This window comes from Gymnodraco acuticeps, unplaced genomic scaffold, assembly GCF_902827175.1.
Source record: "Gymnodraco acuticeps unplaced genomic scaffold, fGymAcu1.1, whole genome shotgun sequence".
In the NCBI taxonomy this organism is placed as follows: domain Eukaryota; kingdom Metazoa; phylum Chordata; class Actinopteri; order Perciformes; family Bathydraconidae; genus Gymnodraco; species Gymnodraco acuticeps.
Window position 1 is genome coordinate 421507 of NW_022990238.1, and position 13438 is coordinate 434944.

General features: G+C 41.5%; 1 protein-coding gene across 1 annotated transcript in view; it reads left to right on the forward strand.

Annotated features, from left to right (window-relative positions):
- Nucleotides 1-13438, forward strand: part of lmtk2 (lemur tyrosine kinase 2) — a 31761-nt gene that overhangs the window by 11540 nt on the left and 6783 nt on the right. The window contains exons 2-10 of the mRNA XM_034219626.1: nucleotides 1889-2022; nucleotides 2157-2310; nucleotides 2562-2638; nucleotides 2745-2863; nucleotides 3216-3303; nucleotides 8308-8438; nucleotides 11201-11285; nucleotides 12543-12664; nucleotides 13269-13418. Of these exons, the coding sequence (XP_034075517.1) occupies nucleotides 1889-2022; nucleotides 2157-2310; nucleotides 2562-2638; nucleotides 2745-2863; nucleotides 3216-3303; nucleotides 8308-8438; nucleotides 11201-11285; nucleotides 12543-12664; nucleotides 13269-13418 (1060 nt within the window). The remainder of the gene's footprint in view (nucleotides 1-1888; nucleotides 2023-2156; nucleotides 2311-2561; nucleotides 2639-2744; nucleotides 2864-3215; nucleotides 3304-8307; nucleotides 8439-11200; nucleotides 11286-12542; nucleotides 12665-13268; nucleotides 13419-13438) is intronic.

A 13438-nucleotide genomic window follows, 5' to 3' on the forward strand; every position in this document is an offset into this window, starting at 1 on the left:
ATGGAGAAAATACACATGATTATAGCATGAGGAGCTAAACAACAAAATAAAAAGAAACAAAATAGAAAATAAAAACACCAGCGATACTTAGCTCAATCAAAGTAGGATTTGCCTCCTCTTTGCCTCCCTCGTGACTCCTGTAGGACTCCAATGTCTTTGTCAGTCTTACTCCTGTAGGACTCCAATGTCTTTGTCAGTCTTCGGCTGTCTGACGCTGAAGCTGACGCTCCAGGAAAGTGATACCTAAAAATGGACGCCTGATTGCTCAGTTCTCACAGCTGTAGGGGCACGCCCCTCTAATTAGTTAACTATCTACAGCTGATGGGCGACAATAGACTGGCCTTGCCTATATTAATAATGCAGGCTTGAGTGCTGAGACCTGTAAAGCAGGTTTCGCCTGAGCAGATCTGAGATTTAAAATCTCTCAAAAGCGATTTAGCCGTTTAAGGTACAATAACAATTATACAGAGTCGAATAAATGAAACCGAGAAGTCTAATTAAACAAGAATATAACTTACAGTGGTTGCTGCGTCAATAGGTAATGTCGTCACCGGGTCCAGATGCACACTGAGTTCATCAGTTTTTAAATGCGGTATTTAAATGCTTTTTGAGCTAAAAGATGACTGAGTCACGCGGTTCTACTTCACGCAATCAATAGACTGGCCCTGCCTATATTAATAATGCAGGCTTGAGTGCTGAGACCTGTGAAGCAGGTTTCGCCTGAGCAGATCTGAGATTTAAAATCTCTCAAAAGCGATTTAGCCGTTTAAGGTACAATAACAATTATACAGAGTCGAATAAATGAAATGTTATAGCACAATATCTATATTTATCACACAAATACATAACAGGTGCTTTTATAAATGTTTGAATGTGAAACAAACACAACAATATTTTAGTTGTACCAAATTGGAAATCTCAGCCACTGCGATGGAAAGACTGAGCCGTGTGGATGTTGGTCAGCATCAGTGTGGAGAGAGCAGCTGAGCAGCACAGTTGGGGGGGGGGGGGGGGGGGGGGGGTCACAAGGCTGCTGTCAGCCCTGACACTCGAACTGCTGGGCCAGCAGCATCCTCCCCTGCGCGGATCTAACACCTGCTGCCACCACTGCTGCACCATCAGCTGCTTATTAGCCAGTGGAAACCCCCCACAACTGTCTCTGTGAATGGCTGAAGAGGAGTAGAGGTCGGGTGGTGACAACTGCCATGTCCTGTTAGCAGAATTGTAAACCTTAAGATCACCCTATTGTGCAAAATACACTTGTTCATGTATTTTCTACATCAACATGTGTCTCCTCTGTGTAAAGACATTCTGAAAGTTTCAGGAACAAATATTCTCTCTCTTTTTGTCCTGATCCATTTCTATAAAAACCTGTCTGAAAATGATCAGATTTTAGCCACTTTATGATGTCATAACGATTTTTTGTCTTGTGTAACCATTAGCCAATCAGCAACCAAGGTATCCCCCCCCACCTTATCACCTGAATCTCCTCCTAGAGCTCCATTGTGTTCTTTGTAACCAAATCTCTCTCAGAAGGGCGTGGGGAGGGGCTCCTTATTTTCATCTAAAGTAACAGACAGAGAATCAGCACTTTTGAAACGGGGCTGAAACAGAGGGGATTATGGGATGCTGCAATGATCTGTTTGGTGTTTGGAGCCAAACACTTCAGAGACATGTTTTGTATATATCTGAGACCTGTAATATATTTATGAAAAACATTATAATAGGGACCTTTTTAAAGAGAGCAGTACAATCAAGAGAGCACAAACCCCTATTGTGCATGTAACAAACATTTCAGGTGCCAACGTTTTATTCTCTTCTAAAGTTATTTCTGATCACAGCTATGAATTTGAACAATTGTAATAATGATATGTTTTTTTCCTTTCAGGTGGAAGCACAGGGGACACGTGGTCTGTGTCCCTCTACCTGTCCCTGGTGGTGTCCCTGACGGCGCTCGTGGCCTTGGTGGTGCTGCTAGTGAACTGCGTGACCTGCTGCAAGGAGAGGGAGATCAACTTCAAGGTGAGGGTCCTGGCGGGCAGGTAGCCACACCTAATGAAAACATGGACCTGGGGGGGGGGGGGGGGGGTTGTAGTGGGAAGTTATAGTTGAATGACAAACGTGATTTTACACACTCTTGTTTTCTCTTGATGTAGGAGTTTGAGGACCACTTTGAGGATGAGATCGACTTCACTCCCCCGGCAGAGGACACTCCTTCTATGCAGTCCCCAGCTGAGGTGTACACCCTCGCTGTGTCCCCCGTGGCCCTGCCTGGGCCCCCCCACCTCCAACCTCCTGTCAGCATCACAGGTCAGACACATGCACACTCACAAAAAACTAAAGTCATAGCTACAAACGTCAAAATGACACATCGATGATGCATTTTTCCTGTCTTTGTCTCTTTGGTGTCCTGAAATATACAGACCCTTTAATGCTAAACATTTAGAAAAAGTATGGATTATTGTTTTTTTTTGCTGTTATTGTCATTATAATACATACTCTGACATGCTGTATAGATGAATGACTGAATCTTAATTAACATGGTTCTGTTGTTTTAACAGAGGGATCAGGGGACGTCCAGGTGGCTCGTCACAGTCTGAGTTACATCCAAGAGATCGGCAATGGCTGGTTTGGCCAGGTAAGACTCGTTATTCTTTGTATTCGTGTACAGGCATTAAAGCTACATGGATATTTGTTTCTGTATTTTTGTATTAGCCTAAAGTGTCGTCATGTATTAATAACAGGTCCTTCTGAGTGAAATCTACACGGATCCCGGTGGAGCCAGAGTGGTGGTGAAGGAGTTAAAAGCTAATGCAAGTGGCAAGGAGCAGAATGATTTCCTGCAGCAGGGGGATCCATACAGGTACACACATTCATTTCGACTAAACACTTTTAATTGGTTTCACGTTGTACTTATCAGGTGATCTATAGTTACAATATTATACATTGTAGTTTATATATTTTCTTTAATAACACCTTTACTAATCTGAGTATGCATTTTCAGCAAGAAATGCATACGTGAATGTGGACAGAAATAGCTCTATGACTGTATCACTGTAATGTGAGCAGCACCCTCTAACTTCCCTCGTAGACATTGCATCAGACAGAATCTCCTTTCAAATCTTACAGATATTATTTGAAGGTGTTACTGCGAAGCTAGTGAAGCCCTAATTAACATCAGTAGTAACATGCTTTGTGTTATTGTGTCTCTACAGAGTGCTGCAGCACCCGAACATCCTCCAATGCCTGGGACAGTGTGTCGAGGCCATCCCCTTCCTGCTTGTGTTTGAGTACTGTGAAATGGTGAGTGACCGAAAGGCGCTGAATGTATTGCCGTGTATTTGCATAAACGACACAACCCCCTTTTTTTTTACATTCTACTGTAGATCTGCAATTTTGAAACGTACTGCCTAATATTGGCTAATAATTCTTCCTTAATTTAACATGCAGTCCTGTACCAGTGTCCAAGTATTGACACGGCTTGCTTAATCTACCGCCCAAAAGCTTCGTTAATTGAGACATTTGAGAAAGATCTCGTGTCAGTCTGTTAAGCTCACTAATTCCCAGGGCAAGACCCCTTTAAAAACTGTTCCGCAAGCATGCATATCTGACCTGCCCTAGTGACCATCCGGATTGAAAGCCTACTATCTCAATCTTAAATTAGCCGCTCTGTTCATCACAACATATTGAAGAGAGTCCTGCCATGGCAGCTGATTTATCCACTGCTTCCCTTCACCTATTCTGGGTGTGCATGCAGGAAGATCCCACCCCTCCCACTCCTACCTCCCTACCTTCTTTTGCCTAAAGTTGCATGGCTCGTGTAAGCCTGGGACCTCTCACATTCCCACCTCACCCAGTAAAGCCACAGGCTCGATTTACGCTCCTCTGGTGTCGACTACACCAGTTGCTGTGTTTGTGCATTTTTATGGGTAGCGTCTTGAGACCGTTGGAGACCGTTGAGTTCGGACTAAAGTCAACTAAGCTGTTCGTAAAGAAACCCGTGTGGTGCCCAGTGACCAATGCAAGAAGCCAAAAACGTAAACCTAAAAATATGCACCCCCTTGCTGTCTGTTTGATTTATCTCAACAAGACAAACTTTTACGATGACAAGTATAGTAGCTTTTTGCACAATATAACTTCTTTATCTTATGGAGTAGGAGCAATAATATTCGAAACATCTCAACATGTGATGATCTCCACCAACGAGAGAGCCTCAAAACCTGCCTTAGGATGTCAACATTTACGTTAATAGTCCATGCATGCTGCTTTCAAGGGTCCGATTTAACTGCTTTAGTTTATCAGTCAACTTAATTAGCTTTTGTTTTATTGTATTTTCTTGTAATTGTAAGTATCTTTAGTTGCAACTGGTCATTATTTTCATAGTTCTTATACATATATTTATCCTAATTACATTATATGAAATGACAATGATAAACAATGTCGCTGGTTTTGATGGTCCTACAGAGAGTGTACTTGAAGAGCTCAGACTTCTGCTAAGATGTTAATAAACAAAGGTTAATATGAATGCATCCCCACGGCTTTACAGAGCTCTAATGGTGCAGTTCAGATGATCAACTTAACTGTTTCATTCTCTTAGAATTCCCTCAGGAGTTGGTAGAGACCAAAACTGAGCTAATAAAGGGTGAATATTGGAAATGCATTTGGCAGGTGTCCAGAAACACCCCTCTGAACGTTGCTCATAACGGCTGCATGTTTATAAAGCAACTGTTAACAACTTGTTTCCGCTGCCCCCAAGTGGGCAAAGCACGGACTGGGATTAAACACTTATGTGATAACAATCACTCACTCCGCTTACAATCTTAACTTTACATCTCTCTGTGAGGGTCCTGTCGAATTAGATGACCCTTGTCCCACCCTGCCAGTCATAAATCATCTTTGGTGTGGGTGCTGCAGTGTGTTTGTATTTGTGTGAGTGTATGAGACCCAGGTGTGTCTGGGTGGACTTGTCCACCCACTGACTCCTCGATGACAGGATACAGGATGTCCTTTTTTTGGTAACAGTTAATGAGTCTGTACAACCTGAGCCTTCACAGTTTTAGAGCGAAACATCACATCCTGCTCGTGGACTCAAATGTTCATTCTATGCATTAGTTGCGTTTCTGTAAATGTGCAGCGCGTAAACAAATAATTGACACTCCTTGGATTTTGATTGACTTCTTCAGTATGCATGCTGAACAAAATGAAACAGATTTATGATGTTTAGTTGGCACCAATGCTCCGCCCCCACCCTGCCTCCCATTTGTCCCACATGGTAATGTTTTGGCTCATCGTGCCGGACATTACATAACTTCGAGGGGCCGGGGTATTGTCCAGCTGCCCGGTCCTGGCATTGTGGTCTTTCCCAGCCAGCTTTAGTGACGTCTCCGACAAGAGATGGAAATTAGTCAAGGTGAGTGACTTATCACAAGTGACTGCGAGTCATTATGGAAGATGGCGTGGGAAGTCCTGGTCCTGTTTGTTGAAGGTGATAATTTGTGAGGGAAGCACAACTGACTGATGATGTCAATGCCCGTTATCCCTTGTTGGATAAAGAGCTTTGAGGACTGGATCCAAGTAGGATTGTCTTACACAAAACATGTTATCTTTTTTAAAATAAATACCTTACATGTTCCATACTTACCCATACAAACTCCCATAGAATACTTAACTGCTAAAAAAGCGTTAAAACCCGCTTTGATCTTAAATGTCAAGCCAAAGTCGATTCGTCCGTGTCCTCCTACTACTTCAGTCAATGTCAATCATCCTCGGGATGCCAAAAGTTGAAATGTGACACCGCAGCTGCGCACTGGACAAAATGAATCCCAAAAAGCCAATATACTGTGTCGTTCCCTCGGACAGCCCGGTGATTGATGCCGTTTTTTCTGTCCCATATCACCCGTGCCGGGTAACCCTGACTCAAAGCATTTTCGACATCAAAATACATCAAGCAACTGGTGCAGGAGCCCAGAATGCCACATACGACAGTCTGAGTGACAGCTTCTAATGCATGGATCTCCTGCCTGGTGCCCGGACATGACGTTAGTCAGACCCCTCTCTGGTTCAGGGTCTCGGACATAAGCCAGCTGACTTATGGCTTTCCAAAGTTGTTGATCTCCTCCATTTATTACCGTCATTAAAGCAACAATTCTCACAGTGTTATGGAAGCGATCTGTCATGGCATTTATTAAGTTGTGCATTACTGACCATGCGCTGCCTATAGGCGTATTTAGCATTATCATTGAGCTCGTGGGTAATGTTGCCTATATGTGGTCGGTGTCCTTTCTTTACTTCCATAGGCTATTAGGCTCTATTGATTGCAACTCATCCTTTTATATAACTTAGTTTAACAAAGACTCTCTTTGCCTTGGTGCATATTAAAACCATTGTAACCATATCACATTACTTTAGTTTAGATTTCACATTAGCCTTTACTCAATGGACAAATAGTTTTTTATCTTACAAAAATTAACAGTAATCTGAATATAGCCAACTTCAAGTATCCACGAGGGGCTTAGAGGATTTAATCCGCTTGATTTTTTTTCTTTTACATAACTCGATCACGAGATGGCTGAGCCAGAAATGAATCTGTGCATTAGGAACTTAGTACATACTTCTTTATTTAAGAGTCAGACACAAGGCCTAATTGTTTTTGCCTTTCAATGTTAATGTTGTTTTTTATAACGGCATTAAACCCTGCCTCTGAAACCCAGACCTAATCACCTGCTGCGGAGGCTTCACCGAAAAAGACGGGCAGCGGCTATCGCTTACCATACATTGCATATAGCCCTTCTGTGAAGACGGCTTCTCAGAGTTGTTTTCGTGTGGGGGTAAATGTGGTCGACGCAAACTATGCTGCTTACGTAAGACGACTGATATAAGCTGCTTGAAGTGAGATAGCCCAGGGAAAATGAAAGCCTTTGTAAACACACGCAAACGCTCAGTAACTGCATGTGATTGAACAAAAGCCTCCTCACCTCATATACAGTGGGGAATCTCATGTGTGTACATTATGTTCCTCGTAGCTTATTCCTCAGGGAAGCTCGGTTCTCCGGCTAATCACAAGTCTCCTTCACTCCAGCACATGATCTCAAAAGAACGCAAAACTTAAAGGACCCTTTGCTTTACAGTTAAAGACACTATCTTTTAAATGTCCTCTGCCCGTATACTAGGGCTGCTCAATTAATCATATTTTAATCGTGATTAAGATTATGGCTTGCAATGATTATGAAAACAACGTAATCGAAATAAAAAGATTTTTTTTTTTGTGTTTTCAGTTGAATTATACTTAAAGTTCAGGGTAATCAACTGTTAAAAACATACTGTTCAAATTGTTTTTCTCCAATAAATGGATGTTTTCAAAGTCAATGAATAATCGCATTTAATAATCACAATTACAATTATTGACCCAAATAATCGAGATTATGATTTTTGCCATAATCGAGCAGCCCTACCGTATACAACAAATGTGTCCCGACCATTACACATGTTGGGGAATGATAACTACAGTTTCCCACCAGCTCTGTGATCCTGCACACGGCTTGATGTAATTCAGATGTACAGCCCCTCAGGACTCAGTCCAACCACAGACAGATCTTTGAGCCTGTGATCCCAAAAGAGCTGTAGATAACAATGTTTATCTACTTATCTGCAGATTTCTTTCTCGATCGATCATTTGGCATATTCGATTAATAGTAAAACATGTCCGAAACAGTTTCTCAAATTGATGACTGTGTATTTCATGTATTGTACTGTTTAAGATGATATAAAACAGTTGGGACATCTTCATTTTTTCAAGGCTGAACACACTTTGTTCTGCCTTTTTGTGGCACGACATCTAAATCTTGGTCTTTGTTCCAGAATAACATTCTCAGATTCTCACTGTGATCATTTTGACATGATCTCAAACGATGTGTGTCGTTATGTTTTTCATGTGGGGTAATTAATGAAGTCGAAGTACCTTGACCTGCTTCCCTCAGGGGACACCTTGTTGTTTTCTCCACTCATGCGCTCCGAAACCTGACCGGACACAAGCACAGTTTATTTCACTGACCTGAACTGAACTCTTTTATTTATAAATCTCTGTGACAGAGCATCGCTGTTCACTAAACAGCGTTAGCCTTATTTGGTGCTCTCTCACATCCGCAGTGAGAAGTGCTGAGGAGACAGGAGCAGGAGGGTCTACTGCCCCCGTGTGGAGGCTTCTGCACACTGCATTTATCTAGCCCCTTTCCTCTGATTCTTCTGGATTTATTGATTGTTTATGTTGGATTTTGTTGTGCTAATTTAGCTGTGTTTGCGTGTTTGCAGGGGGATTTGCGGGGCTTCCTGTCTCAGCAGGATTGGATGTTCAGGAACGCTGAGTTGCTGCAGCTGCAGAGGATGGCCTGCGAAATCGCTGCCGGTGTCACTCACCTTCACAAAAACAACTTCCTGCACAGGTAGCACTTCACAATTGCAACACTTTAGCTAGCACACATGTTTAAGAGCCACTAAGATAAGCATTCTGTTTGTCTGTCAAGGACGTGAGCTGATGTTTAAAGTAATACTCACTCTCTCTGTGACAGAAACACTTTCAATATCTAGATGACTTCCTCTACCCACAGATGTTATATATTTATCACTGAGCCAACATTTTGTGTTTTTCTGCCCCAGTTTCCTTTAATAATTCAGAATCTTTCACAACTAAATGGGTATTACTTAATGAAAACATCATTATTTTAATACTTTTTTTGTTGTGTCATTTAGTAGACTGCTCGTGTCAAGTGCGATTTTTTGTAATTAGGCGTTTTAAGGGTTGAAAAAAACATCTGAAATGTGATATATTTCAAATTAAACAATTCCACATTGATACATACATGTATTGACGGAATAACACTCAAATGTGTGGTAAGTGATTAATAGTAATTACTGTCTGTGTTATGTCACTTGACACAAACCTCATAAAATAGGACTTTAGAAACTTAAGCCAACTGTTGGTTTTACTTATGACGTAGTTACTGCTTACTGCCCAAGTCTCAGGAGGAACTGTGTTCTCCAAAAAAGGTGTGTACAGCAGAAGGGCTGCATTTCATTTTCATTTTTACCCCAGCGCGTACTGGATGTCTGGCCTCTCGCAGCCAGCAGGGTACAGAACGTGGGGGGGGGGGGTGTAACTTACGACGCTCCGCTCATCAGCTCTATTCTGCATGCTCAGAATAAGCTCGGAGGGTTCCAATTACACAGCTCCCATGCATTGCCACAGTGTCAGCTGTCCGCAGCCAGAAGGATATGATGATTCTGCTCTTTGCATGTAAAAGGATAGCCTCATATTGGGCGTTGTGTTTTAATCCTTGTTACAACCTGAGGGGGGGGTTTACAAGCTTCCCTTCCATGTGGACAGATTTGATTTGCAATCGTAAAAATATTTCAGTGGCACTTTTATTCAAAAATGTAAAAGGAAAAAAAGAAGCCCTTTGAATGATAAGTGCTGCTCCATGCTGGCTAAACTGGATGATAGCTGATTGATGGTGCAGACACAAAACCCTCGGGGCTGTGGGGGCTGATACCCAAAGCTGAAACCTCGGCTCTGCAATGTAGAGGTGAGAACAGGGCTCCGAAACATCTGAATATATGCTTTTTCAAACTCACGGGAAGGGGAGTTTCCAAAGGCATCGTTCAGCCATTGCTTTACGGAACTTTTTAAGCACTGCCACGTTTACAGTGTAGATTGTGAATCTGTAGCAGCCATCCAATCCAATCCATTTGATTTCTATAGCACATTTAAAAACAACAGAGTTGAACAAAGTGCTGTACATCAACAACTGTATAAAAACATAGCATAAATACATACAAAACAGACGGGACATGTTTGTAAGGATCCAAAGGGTTGTAAAAGTCTTGATCTGCATTATTCCTGAGTGTAAATGTCCTATCAATGGTGTGAGGAGAAACGCTCAGCTTCCTATGTTTTAAAGACTAAATATCAAATGCATTTATAACTATTTAAAAAATATATGTATTTGTCATTTCCCCCTATTGATTACAGTTCAAACAAGTCACTGCTTGTTGAAATGAGCTAAAACCTTTTGTTTGATGGTATATTAGGGATCCATGCCATGGCACATTTCAATTTATGAGGTTAAGATGTTGGACCTGTTTCCTTCCTGCTGTATTAGTGTAAGTCAGGCCTCAGCCAAAAGAGGGACAGGGAGGCGAAGAGTTTAAAATAAATCTCCATTTATCTTACAGGGGTTTCAGTTGGCCTGACACTCGCTGGGCCCCTGACTCCTGGTGTCAGCAGTGTTTGTCATTATCTAAACTTGTACACAGTGCCCCTGCCTTTTCATTCAGTTGGAATTAACCACCATATCAAAGTCAAAGTCAACTTTACTGTCAATCTCAAGATATGTTTGTACACACAGAAAGATCGAAATACTGTTTCCCACAGTCCCGAGGTGTAAAAAAACTCACACATTAAAATGCAAGAACACTCAATCATTTACCAAAAAAAACAAAATAACCTCCTCCAGCTCCACAACGCCATCCTGTGTTTCCCTCTAGAAACTGTATCCCGCTGCTGTATGCACGGGTCAGGAATAGCCCCCGTTTGAGTGTTGTTGCAAGGTGAAGACTAGACGCAAATGACACAAGAAGAATTTTATACACTTGCCAAAGTCATTTGTGATCCTTGCCAGACTCCTTCGCCTTATGAGGTTGTCTTAGGGCTTCAGGGCTTTGTACAAGGATATGGAGTCAGGGGACGTCAAAAGCAAAACATGTGGCGGCCTCCAGCACATTCTACCAGTCTTATATATTATATATGCAATGATCTTAAATATTGTATACTTTCATGAGTTTCCCCACCCTGTTGCAAACATGTAGTGAATTATTTTAAAGGAAATGTAGCCTGATGATGTATTTTATTCCACACAATCTGTCAATAGCTATTTCTATTTTTACCACGTCTTTTCTCAAGGGGTTCAGACCGTTTCCAGAATCATTAGCCCTTATTGACTATTTCACTTATTCATACGTTCACTATAAAGTTTATCGAGATGCAATAATGGTCAGTGTTTTGTTTTTTGCTGAGAGCTATACATTTATATACCTGAACATGTCTAGTCTGCGAGCTTCATCATCAGAAGGATTTTGCAGTTGTGAATTTGTGAAGTATGAAATCCGTCCAGATGTGTTCATGCTTATATTCTCTTTGCTCCCGCAGTGATTTGGCTCTGAGGAACTGCTACCTGACCGGAGATCTTACAGTCAAAGTGGGAGACTATGGAATCGGACCCTACAGATACAAAGTAAGCAATATATATGTCATATACTGTGAGGAGCTGCTGCATAACACCAGGGGCTGGCTAGTGTACACTACAAGGCAAGGCAAGTTTATTTATATAGCACTTTCCAACACAAGGCAATTCAAAGTGCTTTACAAAAAATGAAAGAGATTAAGAAAATGGCATTTAAAATCAGTCATTAAAAAGAAAAGCTAATAAAATAAACATTAAAAGAAAAACACACTGGTTTATTCACCAAGAACATTAGTTTAACTCCTCAATGGACATGACGCTAACCAACTTTCCTGGGCTAAATCTGAGTGAAAACGCGTGTATTTAAAAAACAGCTGTTCATATTCGATTTCTGACACATTGTAGGCAAAGATCCAATTGCATACTTAAATAAAACATCTGTGATATCACCTTGACGAATCAGGCAGCTCAAACGTTTCTGTTTGCTTTTCCTTATTTATGACCTTCAAGCATGTTTGTACAACTGAATGAGGCTTATATAATACATGTTATCCAATCCACATTGAGCTCCAGACTCTAATCTAGAACATAGATGGTGTTTTAATATTGAGAAGAACAAACCAAAATTAGATGAGTAAATGTTTGATCATTACTGGTCATAAAAACATAAAGATACTGCAGTGCATTATATAGTTGTTCCTGTCAAAGTGGCCTGTTAAATGCCCTTGCAACTGTTCTATTCTTGTACAGGGCAGATCAATGAGAGATAAGTAACTTGAAGCCATGTTTTCATGTTTTCAAAGGGCTTTAATTGACCAAATTCAACAACTTATTCTCTCTTAGGACGGTTCAGAACTGCTCCACTTTGTGCAACTGATGTCAGGCTATGATCTCAAGTTGCATTTCTGAAGTGTCGCTGTTTGTTGTGCAACCAGCTCCAGATGACCTCACAGATAATCAAATATATGCTGTGCAGGTGTTTGCCATTGATCAATAGCATGTTTCAGGGAAGCATTCAAATGGTCTCCTCCTGTAACTAGACACGCTGCATATCCCACAAGACACTTCTGTCTGCTGCATTCCTTAAATACCGCCGATCCGTCACTTTGGCTGTCTGAATTTAATACGCACAGGATAAGGTCACCCAGTGAGTCTATTTCTGTAAAGAAAGGGAGAGGCGACGTGAGTGATCTGCCTCAATGAGAGCTAGGAGAACAGTCAATGTGTGTTCTTTAATGGGTTGGTGTGTGCATGATTATCTGCTTCATAAACATAGCTGATAACGTGACTGATTGTTTTTCACAACAGGAGGATTACATCATCACAGAGGATGATGTGTTTGCACCTCTCCGCTGGTTGGCTCCTGAGTTGGTGGGCGAGCGCCATGGGGGGGTGATTACTATGGAGCAGACCAAGCCCAGCAATGTGTGGTAGGTACCTCACTGACACGACAGGACATTTACAAAAAACAAACGTAACTCATAGTGTCTGAGAGACCCTGAATCTTATCCAAATATATTTAAAACCTTTCCTCCCCCGTTTCTCCTGAGGGACTTTATAAATATATTGTAATACTAGACATGTGAAGGGTGTTTTTGGAATAAGACGAGCATAATGAATTACTCTGCAGTACACCTCTGGCTTATTGCTGAGAAATCAAGCTCTTGTATTTGCAGACAGAACTTGTAAATCCTAAACAATCTGGAAAGTTTCCAAAAGATGGGAAAAAGACACTGACACTGCACCAACTAAGCATCTTTTCAGCCTCTCGCTGACTTTACAACTCATTGCCCAAATGCTCTCAAGTCGTAAATGGCAGAATTACGTAAGGTTGCTTTAGTCAAGAGCCAGACTTTCCCCCTCAATATCAAGATGTTGAGATTCAAAATGTTCCCCAACTTGCTTTTATTAATGCTGCTTTAGGAATAATATTTGTATTTATGTTATTGTTATTGTAGGTTTGGGTAGCCATAAAAGCTCACCCCATTATGTGTTATGGGTTTTAACAACTGTGTTGATGTGATTTGTCCATAGGGCCTTGGGGGTCACATTGTGGGAGCTATTTGAGAATGCGGTTCAGCCGTACCCACATCTTTCTGACCGGGAGGTTCTCCATCATGTGATCAAGGAGCAACAAGTCAAACCCTTCAAGCCACAGCTGGATCTTCCTTATTCTGACAGATGGTATGTCTTTGGTTAAGATC